Here is a 12957-nt window from a genome sequence, read left to right on the forward strand (position 1 = left end):
GGGGACTCTTCCTGCTTTTCTTCTTCTTCTGCTTACTAGTGCTTGTCAGCCACCTAAGAGGCTCAGTGCAAAAATGTTAACCCTTGTGCTATCTGAGATGACCCCACCCTTACATTGACGTGTTCTCCCTACCATAACAAAGGTGGATAAAGGTGGAAAGATTTCATGTAATCCATGGACACCAGTGAAGATCACAAATCATTGAAGAAAAAAGGTTCAGAGCACTGTCTAGTGGGTCTAGATGACCCAACTCCCAATGTTAAAGTTCCTAGGACAGCACAAGGGATAACCCTTGCAAGTCTCGCTCCGGTAAAAGAACGGCACCCACGTGTCACTACCAAATTGGAGTCTCTGATTGGTCAAAGTTGAGCCTTTTCTCGATTTAGCAGTCAAAGGTGAAACTTTGAGAGTCAACGAATGCCCGTTTTGTACGTACAAAATAGATAGATACTTCGAATCCTGTTTAGTGACGCATGAACGCGAGATCTCTGAACGCAGAAGCCCGAAACGGTTTACATAGGCTTTCCTTTGACGGTGGTCGTTTCTGAGCCCGATGTGAGCACAGCATCACAGGACCAACAGCTCCACAGATGACCCAGAATCCTCTCTTTTGGACTAAACAAGGAAATCGCTGAACAAACTCCATCCTGGAAACCCCATTGTTTCTACCAACGATTGGCGGTTCTTGCACCATCCATCAAATATTTTCATCTCCATCATCCTTCATATGCAGATTTTCACATCCTTCACCCACTCTTTTTCCTCTGCAAACTGAAAATATAAACTTCTTGGGATCATTTTTTTGTATTCTAATTTCATCAATAATCAATAAAATCTCAAACTTTTCATGTGCTTTTCTTTTTTTGTCATGTTGTATAACTGCACTGCCAGTGTGCATTAGCTGGAAGTTTTTCTCCTCCTCTTCCTCCTCCTCACCATTGATGTGGAAAAAGCTTGCACCACCAGCTCCCCTTTCTTTTATTCATTGCACTGTAAATAACTCCACTTTATGAAAAGCAGCCAGTGTGACTCACGGATACCTCTCTAACCACAACCCATTATTATTTCATGGCCTTTGAAAGACGGGTCTATAGCAGGCGCTCTCACACTTTAATGTCGGAGCTCCCTCTGATGTTGTGTAGTACACAGCGGCCCTTGTTGCGCCCCGTATGCAATCCCTCACTTGAATTCACAAACAGTTCCGAGTGCATAAATAGCGTGGAAGACAAGCGCCTTGCGAGCTAGCTAATGCTGCGGAACGCCATAGCTGAGGAGATAACAGGGGCCCGCCTGGGGGGGGGGGCTTGGTGCTCGGGACTCAGACGATGGAAGACATGTGTGTGGCTCCCTGTGAAAACAAAAAACCAAAACCCGGAGTTGTTGTCTGACATCTCCCGGGACGTCTAACGGCAAGGCGAAAGAACACGGATCAGCGTTACGATGGAATGACCGGTTGACATGACTCAGAGAGTGGCTGCCATGTTCCCTCGGAGCAGCCTTCGGAAAGAGCAGAAGGCTCCCGGCATACAGACGAGCTAATGGGCAACCTCTTGGTCATGGTGGATTCAGTCTGAATCTCAATGAGAGTTTCAGGCTGCCGCATGACCGACAAGGTGCTGGAGTTGATTTAGCCACGTCACCCGTCATAGTCAGTCAACATCCATCAATGGAAGGGATAAAAAGCTGCCCCCCCCCCCCCACCCCCCCTTGAAGTGAGGAAGCTGCTGCATTTGACCACTGACTGTATATGACAACTGGACTGAGTGACCCCTCCCCTCTTTGCATTCCAAACAGGAAGTACCCGCTGACTTCAAGAAGCCATGTTTATAATTTTATATCCTTAACATTTATTTCTGTGGTGCAAGTTATTCAAATCATAAACTGACCAATCAGAGAGAAGTACAGTCGTGGCCAAAAGGTTTAAGAATGACACAAATATGAATATATGTTAATTGCTATTATTAAAACTTAAGCAGCGACTTTCCAATTTTCAATATTTACGTAATTCTCCAAACTTTTGGCCACGACTGTATGTGGTCTCACATCGAACGTTTGATTGACAGTTTTCGTGCAGCCCGCTTTCAAGTGTTAGGGGTGTGGCCTTGCAACAAGCTCACTGCTGATTGGTGTGAGTGGTTGCCATAGAAACGTAGATTAAGCCATACTCTGACATGTCGGTGTTACTTCATGCTAAAAGTCCCGCCCACAACTCAAAGGCAAAGTTTGAATGAACTCCTGCCGGGAGAGGTTTGAGTAATAACAGCATCAAAACTGGGAACGCTTTACAATAAAAAAAAAAAAAGATCAGATCGGAGTGGGACCTTTTTTAAATTTTCCGATAAAGTCATAATTAATCATCCAAAGTTTTATATATATACATGTATAACTCTTTTGTTTCTCTTTCGATTGCTTGAATGAACCAATCCCCACCCACATAACATCTTTCCTCCCTTCACACAATAAACGTTACCAACTTTATTATAATTTTAGGGCCACTCAGATGTTAAAACACGTCTCCAAAAAGCATTATTTTGTGCTACATGACAGCTGGACTCTAACCCATTACGGGTCCAGAGAGGTGGGCCCTGCCCCGCCATGTCCCGCTTCTCTAAACAAGACTCAAGGTGATGGAAGCCGGGGGTGGAGGTGCTCGTACTGGGGGGGGGGGGGGGGGGGGGGGGGCTTGTAACATATGCATTAAAATTTAAGTGTTTTTCTTGCCGAAGTAGCAGCAGCATCCCCCTGAAACCTAAAAAGTGTAATGCCAGCTGAACAGGAAGGTGGGGCCTTTTTGTATAATAAAATATATATGTGCAGCAAAAAAATAAATAATAATAATAATCTGGCCTCTTGACGGTGGCGGTAGACGGCCGCGTTTCACATCTTTCCAAGTTTTGGTCCTTTATTTTATTCAGCAGTGAAATGCCATGAATACAGAAATAAAAGAATGTCTTGTTACAATTCTCAACCATGACCTTCTAATGTCAGAGAAGCGTTAACGTATGGACACAGTACACAGTAATGAGAAGTATAAAAAAAAGAATAATAAAAAAATAAAAAATTAAAATTGGATCCTGATCAAAAGGAAATAAAAAAAAACACCAATTACATAAACATATGTTTGCTACAGTCCCAATTTACTGTATACATAGGGGGATCATATTCTCAATTATTAGAGAAGGATAGCAGTAGAAAGGATACATGACTCAACTGCCAGACATAATGCTTCATAAAGTATGCACAGAGGTACAAGCAATAAATACACACATTAGGTTAAGCCTTACAGCTACGCAAAGCAGATGCAGAAAAAGCAGGTTTTGCTATTCGCGAGCAATGAGAGAGAAACAGTAAAAATTCAGCTTAAGTCAGAAAAGAAACACAGAATTTTTTTTTTTTTTTGTTTTGTTTTTTTCCTCTTAGAAAAAAGTCTGGTAAATTTATGGGTCCACCAACGCTTTTTTTTTTCCTTTTTGTTTTTTTTCTCCTCTTTTTGAACCTTTTTACATAAGTATGCACAGTTATCAAAATACAGACAAAAATCAACCCAGAAAAAAATCCAGACCTAAAATCTAATGGAGGAGCAGGTCGCAAGTTCTGGAGGTCTTTCTGGTATTTTGTGCAAGCAACTATTTTAGACTTTTTTTTTTTGGAATTTATACAAAAACCCATGCAAATCTACAGGTAATATGCATTCTGGTGCTGACAGGTCTCACCCCTCCCAAAGCCAGGATATCTGAGGTAATGCACTGTGATGCATTTAGGCCATCGTCCTCGATAAGTTGATTCATAATATTATATTCTTGTTTCCAGTCCATCAAATGATTCTTTTTTCCTTTATTTTTTTAAAAATATTTTTCATTTTTCCCCAAGACATGCATGTTTTCAAACACAATTATTCCCTTACAGGTAATCTATACATCACCATTCTACAAAATGCTTGCGGACATTACAACGCAGATCTTCCAAGTGGGAAACGCGGGGAGGGGGGACGGGTGGGGTGGGGGGTGTAAACGCTGGGTTGGAGCCACGCCCTACGAGTCATGGCGTTCTGGTAACTCGTGCGGTGCGATCTGGCGTTAAATGTTGGGGATTGGCTGTGCAGAGGTAGAAGCTTTCAGAAAAACCTTTTTTTGGGGTAAAAGTGGGGAGAACCCCTCCCCCCCTCCCCATATTTTTTGTTGTTGTTTTTTGGTGCGATAAAGATTTTGATCTTCAAGTCGCCGCCTCCAGCTCGGTGTTGTGGGGACGAGCTTCGTTCCTGGGACCGCGTGACCTCTTGAGCTGCTGGACGCATTGACTGTAAGTGGGAACCGGACCGAGTGAGTGTGATGTCACCCGTAGAAAATCAAGACGCCATTTTGATTCGTCGTTTCTATGGCAACCACTCTGGCCATTCGGGAGTGAGCTTGTTGGCGGGCCGCACCCCTACCACTAGATTGAAGATTTGAGAGAATCTGCCAATCAAACGTTTCGATTGTTCGACATGAGACAACATTTTTGTATCGAGGCATCTGATTGGGCAGTTCTTCATTTTCAATACGTTGCACTAAAGGAAACAATATTGTGAGATTTTGGCTGAGTAATAACTGTTTATTTCTCAATAGAAGTCTATGGGATGTTGGCTTCTTGGAGCCAACAGGTACTTCCTGTTTAAACGCAAGGGGAGGGCGGAGTCACTCAGTCCAGTTCTCATATACAGTCAATGGGCTTTTTCCTTACTTTTTGGTCAGAACTAGTTGTAGCGTGACACGAAATCAGTTAAAAACACACTTTTTGCTGCTGGAGCCAAAAAACTCAGAAAAGCTGACCCCTAAGTTTGTGTGTGTGTGTGTGTGTGTGTGTGTGTGTGTTTATCCCAGACTAGAGGAGGCAGAACTTTGTGTAACTTTGGTTTACTGAAAACAGAAATGACCATTAAAGCAACACTTTTCTAGGTGACAAATGCTGTTTGGAAATGTCCGATTTCCCTCCTGTTTTTGTTTTCCTTCACGTTTATTTGGTGCAAATCCCACCTAGAAAATGTGAACTTTTCCCCCTTAAATATCCTCTTCTGCAATGGCTAATTTGCATTTTTTTATTAACCAAGCCACATCATTTCATATTAAGTTGAAATTATGACTTTTTTGGCTTTACTAGATATTTTTCACGTTTGGTTAAAGTCGGTTTTCAGTTTTCCACGCTGCTCAGAACACAAAAAGAACAACAGGAGACGTGACCACGACAGAAAACAAAACAAAATCGACACTCCAACATAAAATCTAAAAAAGAGCTGTAGTTAAAAAAATAAAAATGTTTCCAACGAAATGCACAAATGCTTTGGTCCACTTTTACCACGAGCTGCTCTCGGATCATTTTAGCTTCCAAAGTGGACGTCGGATACGTTCTCCTATCACAAGAGTAAAGAAAGACAGAAATAAAAGCATTAAACCGTCAGCGTTTCCTCAGCGTGCTCTTTCTCGTGATCATCTTTGTATTGGGCTAAACAATCCCAGAGGTTTTTTTTTTTTGTTTGTTTTTTTCCAAGGTAGTTAGTGGAACGAAAGCGTCTCTTTGTACTGATTTAAAGTCACAGAAGGCAGACCAAGAGGAGTTTGGAGGCTTCTGCCTGTAAGCTTTTGGCCGTTGTTAGTGTTGGCTTTGGTTTCTAGCTGTTGTCTGTGACTGTTTGCAGGTAAGACAAAGCTTTCAAACTCAGAGGTAAGGAAGGACAGCAGAGAAAAAGGGTTGGGGTTTGTTTTTTTTTGTAAATGGAGCCGAAAGAAACAAATGTCTTTTTTTTCCTTCTTGAAATCGACTGGAAGCCAGCTTTTCTTTTAGTCTCTTTTTGGTCTTTTTTTCTTTTGTCTCTCGGTTGGAACAGTCTTGGTATCGCGGTTCTGTTACTGGCATGACTCGGGTGTAATGGCATTTACAGTTGGCGGGGCCGAAAATCAGATTTAGAAACTAAGAATGGTAAAAAAAAAAAAGAAAAAAAATGTAAAAGAATTAGAAAGCTAAAAAATGAACTGTTTTTGTCTATAATTATAGTAGCAACATACAGGCAGTGACACAAACTTCTGAGACTACTCCTGTGCAAATGAGAACAACTTGAATTGAACCAGCAATCGTCTCTAGACATTAATAACTATGGTGGGTTTATTCACAAACAGAAAATGTCTTCCTTTTTGGCAGTATATATGAGGCTGCTTAGCTTCAACCCAACATGACGTGCTTATAGGTTGGTGTTTTCTTCCTCCTCCTCCTCCTCCTCCGTCGGTGAGTCTCTTTGTAGCGTTTGTGGCCACGCCACCGTGAAAGAATCGAGGTTCTTTTGGAGAAAAACAGACATCTCATGTCTGCCGCCTTTGGGCTCCATCCAGGAGTTCCTTTTTTTGTTTGTTTGTTTGTTTGTAGGGGGGGGAGGGGGGGTCGGTCTCTGTCCGGATTCATGCTCAAATAAATAGTCCCAGTGGTGAGAGCGGCGAGGAGGTGCCGGTCCGTGGAGTGGTTCTAGGTTCGCAGGTCTGTGAGGGCCAAACAGTGCGGCTGGGTGGAGGGGGCGTGGGGAACCAAAAGGTGCCTCCTAGTCACTCCAGGTCTTCCGATAGGTTCCCCTCCTCCAGCTCCCGATCGTCCTCCAGCTCCGGACTGTGATTGGCCGTCGTCACGAGCGACATCGGACAGTCGTCGTCGTCCATATTGAGCGGCTCCTCCTTCACGCGTACGGACGGCCTGAAGGAGAAACGCAAGACCAAAAAATAAATGTTTTTCTTTTTTAAATAGAAAGAAATAGAGGCATTTTTTGGACTGTAGACTTTCAAAAATAAAATAGAAAAAAAGCAGCTCATGCATTATCCACTGGAAGTAACAAGCATGTTGTTTGCTGGATGGTAATTGGACATGATGCCTCACGTCTACTGTAAGTAAACGCATGAAAGTTGCATGGGAAACCCGGCCAATAAGCCGAGACACTCCAGACATGTTTGGCATTTAAAAGTTTACTGATGACACCAGGTTGAAATACATGAAAAAGAAAAAGAAAAAGGGAAAAAAAAAAAACAGGCCACACGATAAATAATGGAGAATTTCTCATCCCTGAGCCCCCTGGAGCAAAGGCAGAGAAGCTTTTTTATCTAGTTAATAGAAAGCCACTCATTAATATGCAGTGAGGGGTAGGGTGGGGTGGGGGGTGCGAGAGTCGCCCCCTCAAGAGGGGAAAAACCGTCAGCGAGGTTTCTGCCATTAATCAACTTCAGCCCCAGCGGTCGGCTCGGACGCAACGATACATGTTTTTAACTGTAAATGGATCCAAATCTTTAGCCGCTTGTCAATAAGCAGCGGCGGTACATGAGGAGGAGGAGGAGGAGGAGGAGGAGCGGCGGCGGGCAGCTAACAAGAATAATAACGCTGTCACACACAAACAAGGCGGAACACGATCCGGGGCCTCGGACAGGGAAAGGGCTCGGGCCACGATGATAAATCTGCCAAAACCTAATTATTTCTGACACATCGGATGCATCGCTAAATCCCTGCAGACTTTGAAAGAGGAGCGGGAGACTTATCAAGTGGTGGGATGTAAGGAAGTGTCCCTCAGTGCACCTCCTTCCCCATGAAGAGAAGGACACCCTCCTTCTCTTGGCGCTGAGGGTGGGGGTAGAATATGAAAAGAATTTTTAAAATCTGCAGATGACTTTAGCGTTCGGAGCCAAATACTGTAAAGGAATATTCTGATGGAGCAGAAAAGATCAGAACCACGTGTGTTCCAGAAGTCTAGAGTTTAGGTCGAAGCTTTTTTCTGATTTTAAGCAGAAAAACAGTTAAGTCCCGGAGAGGTTGCTAGATAACACGCGCTCTTTGACCTCCCGTAACTTTACGGTTGTTTACGCGATTACCATGATTCAGCTGATTCTGACGTGGAGAAAACCAGTTTTGTGAGTCTATGCATCACTGTTCGTTAGAATTTTGCGTGATTATACAACACTTTACGTTAGCGACTTGATGCCGTTATAAAAACCTTTACGTTAGCGACTTGATGCCGTTATACAACACTTTAACGTTAGCGACTTGATTCCATTATACAACACTTTAACGTTAGCGACTTGATGCCGTTGTACAACACTTTACGTTAGCGACATAATCCCATTATACAACACTTTACGTTAGCGACATGATCCCATTATACAACACTTTATGTTAGCGACATGATCCCATTATACAACACTTTACGTTAGCGACTTGATGCCGTTATAAAAACCTTTACGTTAGCGACTTGATGCCGTTATAAAAACCTTTACGTTAGCGACATAATCCCATTATACAACACTTTACGTTAGCGACATGATCCCATTATACAACACTTTATGTTAGCGACATGATCCCATTATACAACACTTTACGTTAGCGACTTGATGCCGTTATACAACACTTTACGTTAGCGACTTGATCCCATTATACAACACTTTACGTTAGGGACTTGATGCCGTCATACAACACTTTACGTTAGCGACATGATCCCATTATACAACACTTTACGTTAGCGACTTGATGCCGTTATACAACACTTTATGTTAGCGACTTGATCCCATGATACAACACTTTACATTATAGACTTGATGGCGATATACAACACTTTATGTTAGCGACTTGATGCCGTTATACAACACTTTACATTATAGACTTGATGGCGATATACAACACTTTATGTTAGCGACTTGATGCCGTTATACAACACTTTACGTTAGCGACATGATCCCATTATACAACACTTTATGTTAGCGACTTGATGCCGTTATACAACACTTTACGTTAGCGACTTGATCCCATTATACAACACTTTACGTTAGCGACTTGATGCCGTTATACAACACTTTACGTTAGCGACATGATCCCATTATACAACACTTTACATTAGCGACTTGATGCCGTTTTACAACACTTTACGTTAGCGACTTGATCCCATTATACAACACTTTACGTTAGCGACTTGATGCCGTTATACAACACTTTACGTTAGCGACATGATCCCATTATACAACACTTTACGTTAGCGACTTGATGCCGTTATACAACACTTTATGTTAGCGACATGATCCCATTATACAACACTTTACGTTAGCGACTTGATGCCGTTATACAACACTTTACGTTAGCGACATGATCCCATTATACAACACTTTACGTTAGCGACTTGATGCCGTTATACAACACTTTATGTTAGCGACTTAATCCCATGATACAACACTTTACATTATAGACTTGATGGCGATATACAACACTTTACGTTAGCGACTTGATCCCATGATACAACACTTTATGTTAGCGACTTGATCCCATGATACAACACTTTACGTTAACGACTTGATGCCGTTATACAACACTTTACGTTAGCGACTTGATCCCATGATACAACACTTTATGTTAGCGACTTTATCCCATGATACAACACTTTACGTTAGCGACTTGATGCCGCTATACAACACTTTACGTTAGCGACTTGATCCCATGATACAACACTTTACGTTAGCGACTTGTTCCCATGATACAGCACTTTACGTTAGCGACTTGATGCCGTTATACAACACTTTACATTATCGACTTGATGGCGATATACAACACTTTATGTTAGCGACTTGATGCCGTCATAGAAGACTCTTCGCTTTTCTTAACAACAGTATCAGCTGATTTACGTAGATTGCGTAAACACTTCACTACTGTAAAGTGTTGTATATCACTGCAAAGCTGCTTTTGTCTGCTACACAATTGACAGAAATTACATTTACTGCATACAATTTTAAGTGTCCAAAGAATGTCAACACTGTAGCTAAAGTTCCTACGTTACAGGGTTAAATAAGACGGGGTAAAGTATAAAAAGAAAATAAACTTTCCATTTTAAAAGTTGCCTTTAAAAGGTTTTTTTTCGTCAAAGCCGAATTGTGACTTCCCATCATGCAAAAGTGGAAGTTCATCGCTGGATTACGATCAAATGCTTTATCTTTACGTTCATGAGAGCCTCCATAGGTCACCTCTCACACCTCCTCCTTGTTCTAAGGAGCTTTAAACCTACACATCATTAGCTATTTGCGAGGCTTATGGAAAAAATCAGAAGACCTCGGACTTATTCAAACATGTGGCAGTCACAGAGTCACTCAGGAGGAAATGTGGCATTACAAATGTTGGAGATCAGCAGCCAGTTATCGTGTGGAGGTATGTTCGGGATGCAAATGAGGTCATTAGTCCGGGGAGCTGGGAGGCGGCACTAGCGCGACGACAGGAGGCCCGGCGTGACTCATTAACTCCCACCAAAGAGAGGCGGACACCAAACAATGAAAAACAAAACTCCAGACTGAAAGAGATGTTTCACTTCCATCTTTCTCCTCACTCGCTCCAGTTGGGAACTCCAATTAAGAATTTTGCTCTTCGTGCTGCTTTTAAGCACCGCCCTTAGGGTGTACATGAGTTTATTACACACTCACACACAGACACACACACACACACACAGCCAGCATGGCCCAGGGCGAGCTGGTCTGCGGTTAAGCAGATATCATTAACCTTTAGACATTTAGGGGAAGGAGAACTTTAACTGTTGAACTGACTTGGAGGAACTTCTCTCCAGAGTCGGGTCTTGAAGGTGATGTGCTTTCACGTTTTGCGCTGCAGCGCCCCTCCATTATTTAAACGCATACTGGCAAAGCCAATCACCAAAAACACATTTCTTCCATTTTGAGGTTGTCGTGACAGTGGGGCAGGGATGGAGCAGAGAGAGGGGAGGGGGTGGAGGAGACGGCTGCATCCTCCTCAGCCGACTCGCGGTCGGTGTCAGCGCGAGAGGGGAGGAGGCGGGGAAAAGGGAAAACTCGCTGCTGTCCTGTTACTGAAAATTAAATGACCCGCGGGAGTGGCGATCCCAGCGTTTGGAGCAGAGATGAGCAGATTTGCTCCACTTAACTCCACATTTCAGAGGCGGTGTAAACATGTTCCGGCTCAGGATGCATCCTTTAGCCATCAGAGGCGGTCAGCCGAAGCCTTAGGAACTCTTTTTATACGCACAAGGTTTCTTTCCTTGACTTTTCCTAATATTAGGCATCAAGTACATGGAATTTCTTCTGAACTTAAAAAAGACTGTGTGGGGTGAAACACAGCTGTGAAAATACGAACAATGGAGTGATTCAAAGTGATTATTCGTTTCGTTTCGTTACAGTAATTCTTCAATTGTTGCGCGTAATTCCAGCGGATTCCAAGGGCGGAGAAAAGCAGCTTTGCGCTGATTTACAATAGAAAAGTGTTTATGAGATCAAATAAGCTGAATCTGACGGAGAGTTAAGCAAATTTGTGCCGTTATGAAACACTTTCCAACAATCATGTGTTGCATATCGGTGCAAAGTCAATATGCAGAGTTCCTTTTCTCCGAATCAGCTGATTCACGTTGATGGAAAACGGTGGAACAGAAAGGTCCGTTTGGTTTTGTTTTTCGCCACTGACATCTGCCATCTTCAAGTAGCCCTTTTGCTATCCTATGGGGCCCAGATGACCCGATCCTTACATTGATGTGTTATTCCTACCATAACACAGGTGGACAAAGGTGAAGAGGATTTAATGTAATCCATGGACACAATTGAAGATCAAAAATTATTGAAGACAAAAGGTTCAGCGCACTGTCTTATAGGGTCTAGATGACCCCACTCCCAATGTTAACGTGCCTTGGATAGCACAAGGGTTAAGAGCTGTTAGAAGTCCACGGACGCACTGCTGAGTTTGCCAAACCCCACTGACTGTTTCCAATGACGCTGACCCGCCATTAATAGAGTTTTTATTCAAAATATGACAGGACGTTTTCAAAAAGCTTTGAAACTTTTGCTTTAAAATAAACATAATAAGAGTCATGACACTTAATTGACAAGGTCCTTCAGATTTAAATGTCTGTAAGTGTATGACTGTCTGCTTTTATTTCATGAGCTGCAAAAGCTGTCTCAACGATAACGACCTAAAGGGTTCAAATTAAGACAAATGTTTTATTTTAATTTCCCCACTACGTAGTAATTTTTGTGCGTTTCTGTGAGTGTGTTTGTACATGAGCCAAAAGAATCCTCAATCGCAAACAAACAATGGTGACAGACGAACGGAAATAGTCAACAATTTAGAAAAAGGTTCCAATTTAGATCTTGAAACAACTGACGAGGGAGACGATCCTTCTCAACCACTGAATACCAGCAGGGCTTTAGCTTTAATAATGTGTTTTTCGTTCCTATGACTACAACTCTTCCACCGATTATGCAATAAAGGTCATTCCAGTGGATTCTGAAGGAGAGAAAATCGGCTTTGCTATAATCTACAACTCGATAACGCAACGTAGCAAAGCTGGTTCCCTTCAAGTCAAAGTCAGATGATGCACTTTGATCACGAAAATGGTTAACGAGTTATGGTATGTAAAACAAAAGTGTGTTATTTGGGTGTGGCCAGTGTTAAAGGGTAAATTGGTTGAAGAGCAAAAAACCGGAGGAGACAACAGAAGAGGAGCACCATGTACTATTTTTATACTACAGGGATTCTCAACTTTGACCGTAACTTGGAGTACGATTATTTTGTAAACGGGGGAGGTGCTGAACAGGTGCGTCTGTGTGGAGGCCAACATCTGTGAGTCAGTGACTGTATATGAGGACTGGACTGATTGACACTGACATCACCCATAGAAAATGACTCACTTCACTTTTGCCAATCAGGAGTGAGCTTGTTGGAAAAATCTGACAATCGACTGTTGTATGTGAGACAACAACAACAACTATGATTGCAGCATCTGATTGGTCAGTTTATAACTTGAATGAGTTGCAGAAAAAAATATGATGAAAGAAATCTATGAAAAGGTAAGAAGATAAGATTTGCTGACAAATAGAATGACTTAAGAACAGCTGTTTATTTTTTCCATAGAAGTCTATGGGACCTTGGTGTCTTGGAACCAAGTAGGTACTTCCTTTTTGGAACGAA

At 42.4% G+C, this 12957-nt stretch overlaps 1 protein-coding gene across 8 annotated transcripts in view; it reads right to left on the reverse strand.

Annotated features, from left to right (window-relative positions):
* Window positions 1-2884: 2884 nt before the first annotated feature.
* foxp2 (forkhead box P2) overlaps window positions 2885-12957 on the reverse strand; it is a 121816-nt gene continuing 111743 nt past the window's right edge. For 7 of the 8 annotated variants that reach the window (XM_023952091.1, XM_023952090.1, XM_023952095.1 and 4 more), the window contains one exon: window positions 2885-6711. In XM_023952091.1, the coding sequence (XP_023807859.1) occupies window positions 6567-6711 (145 nt within the window). In that variant the 3' untranslated portion in view covers window positions 2885-6566. 8 annotated transcript variants of the gene reach the window in all.

Source organism: Oryzias latipes, chromosome 23, assembly GCF_002234675.1.
Source record: "Oryzias latipes chromosome 23, ASM223467v1".
NCBI lineage: Eukaryota > Metazoa > Chordata > Actinopteri > Beloniformes > Adrianichthyidae > Oryzias > Oryzias latipes.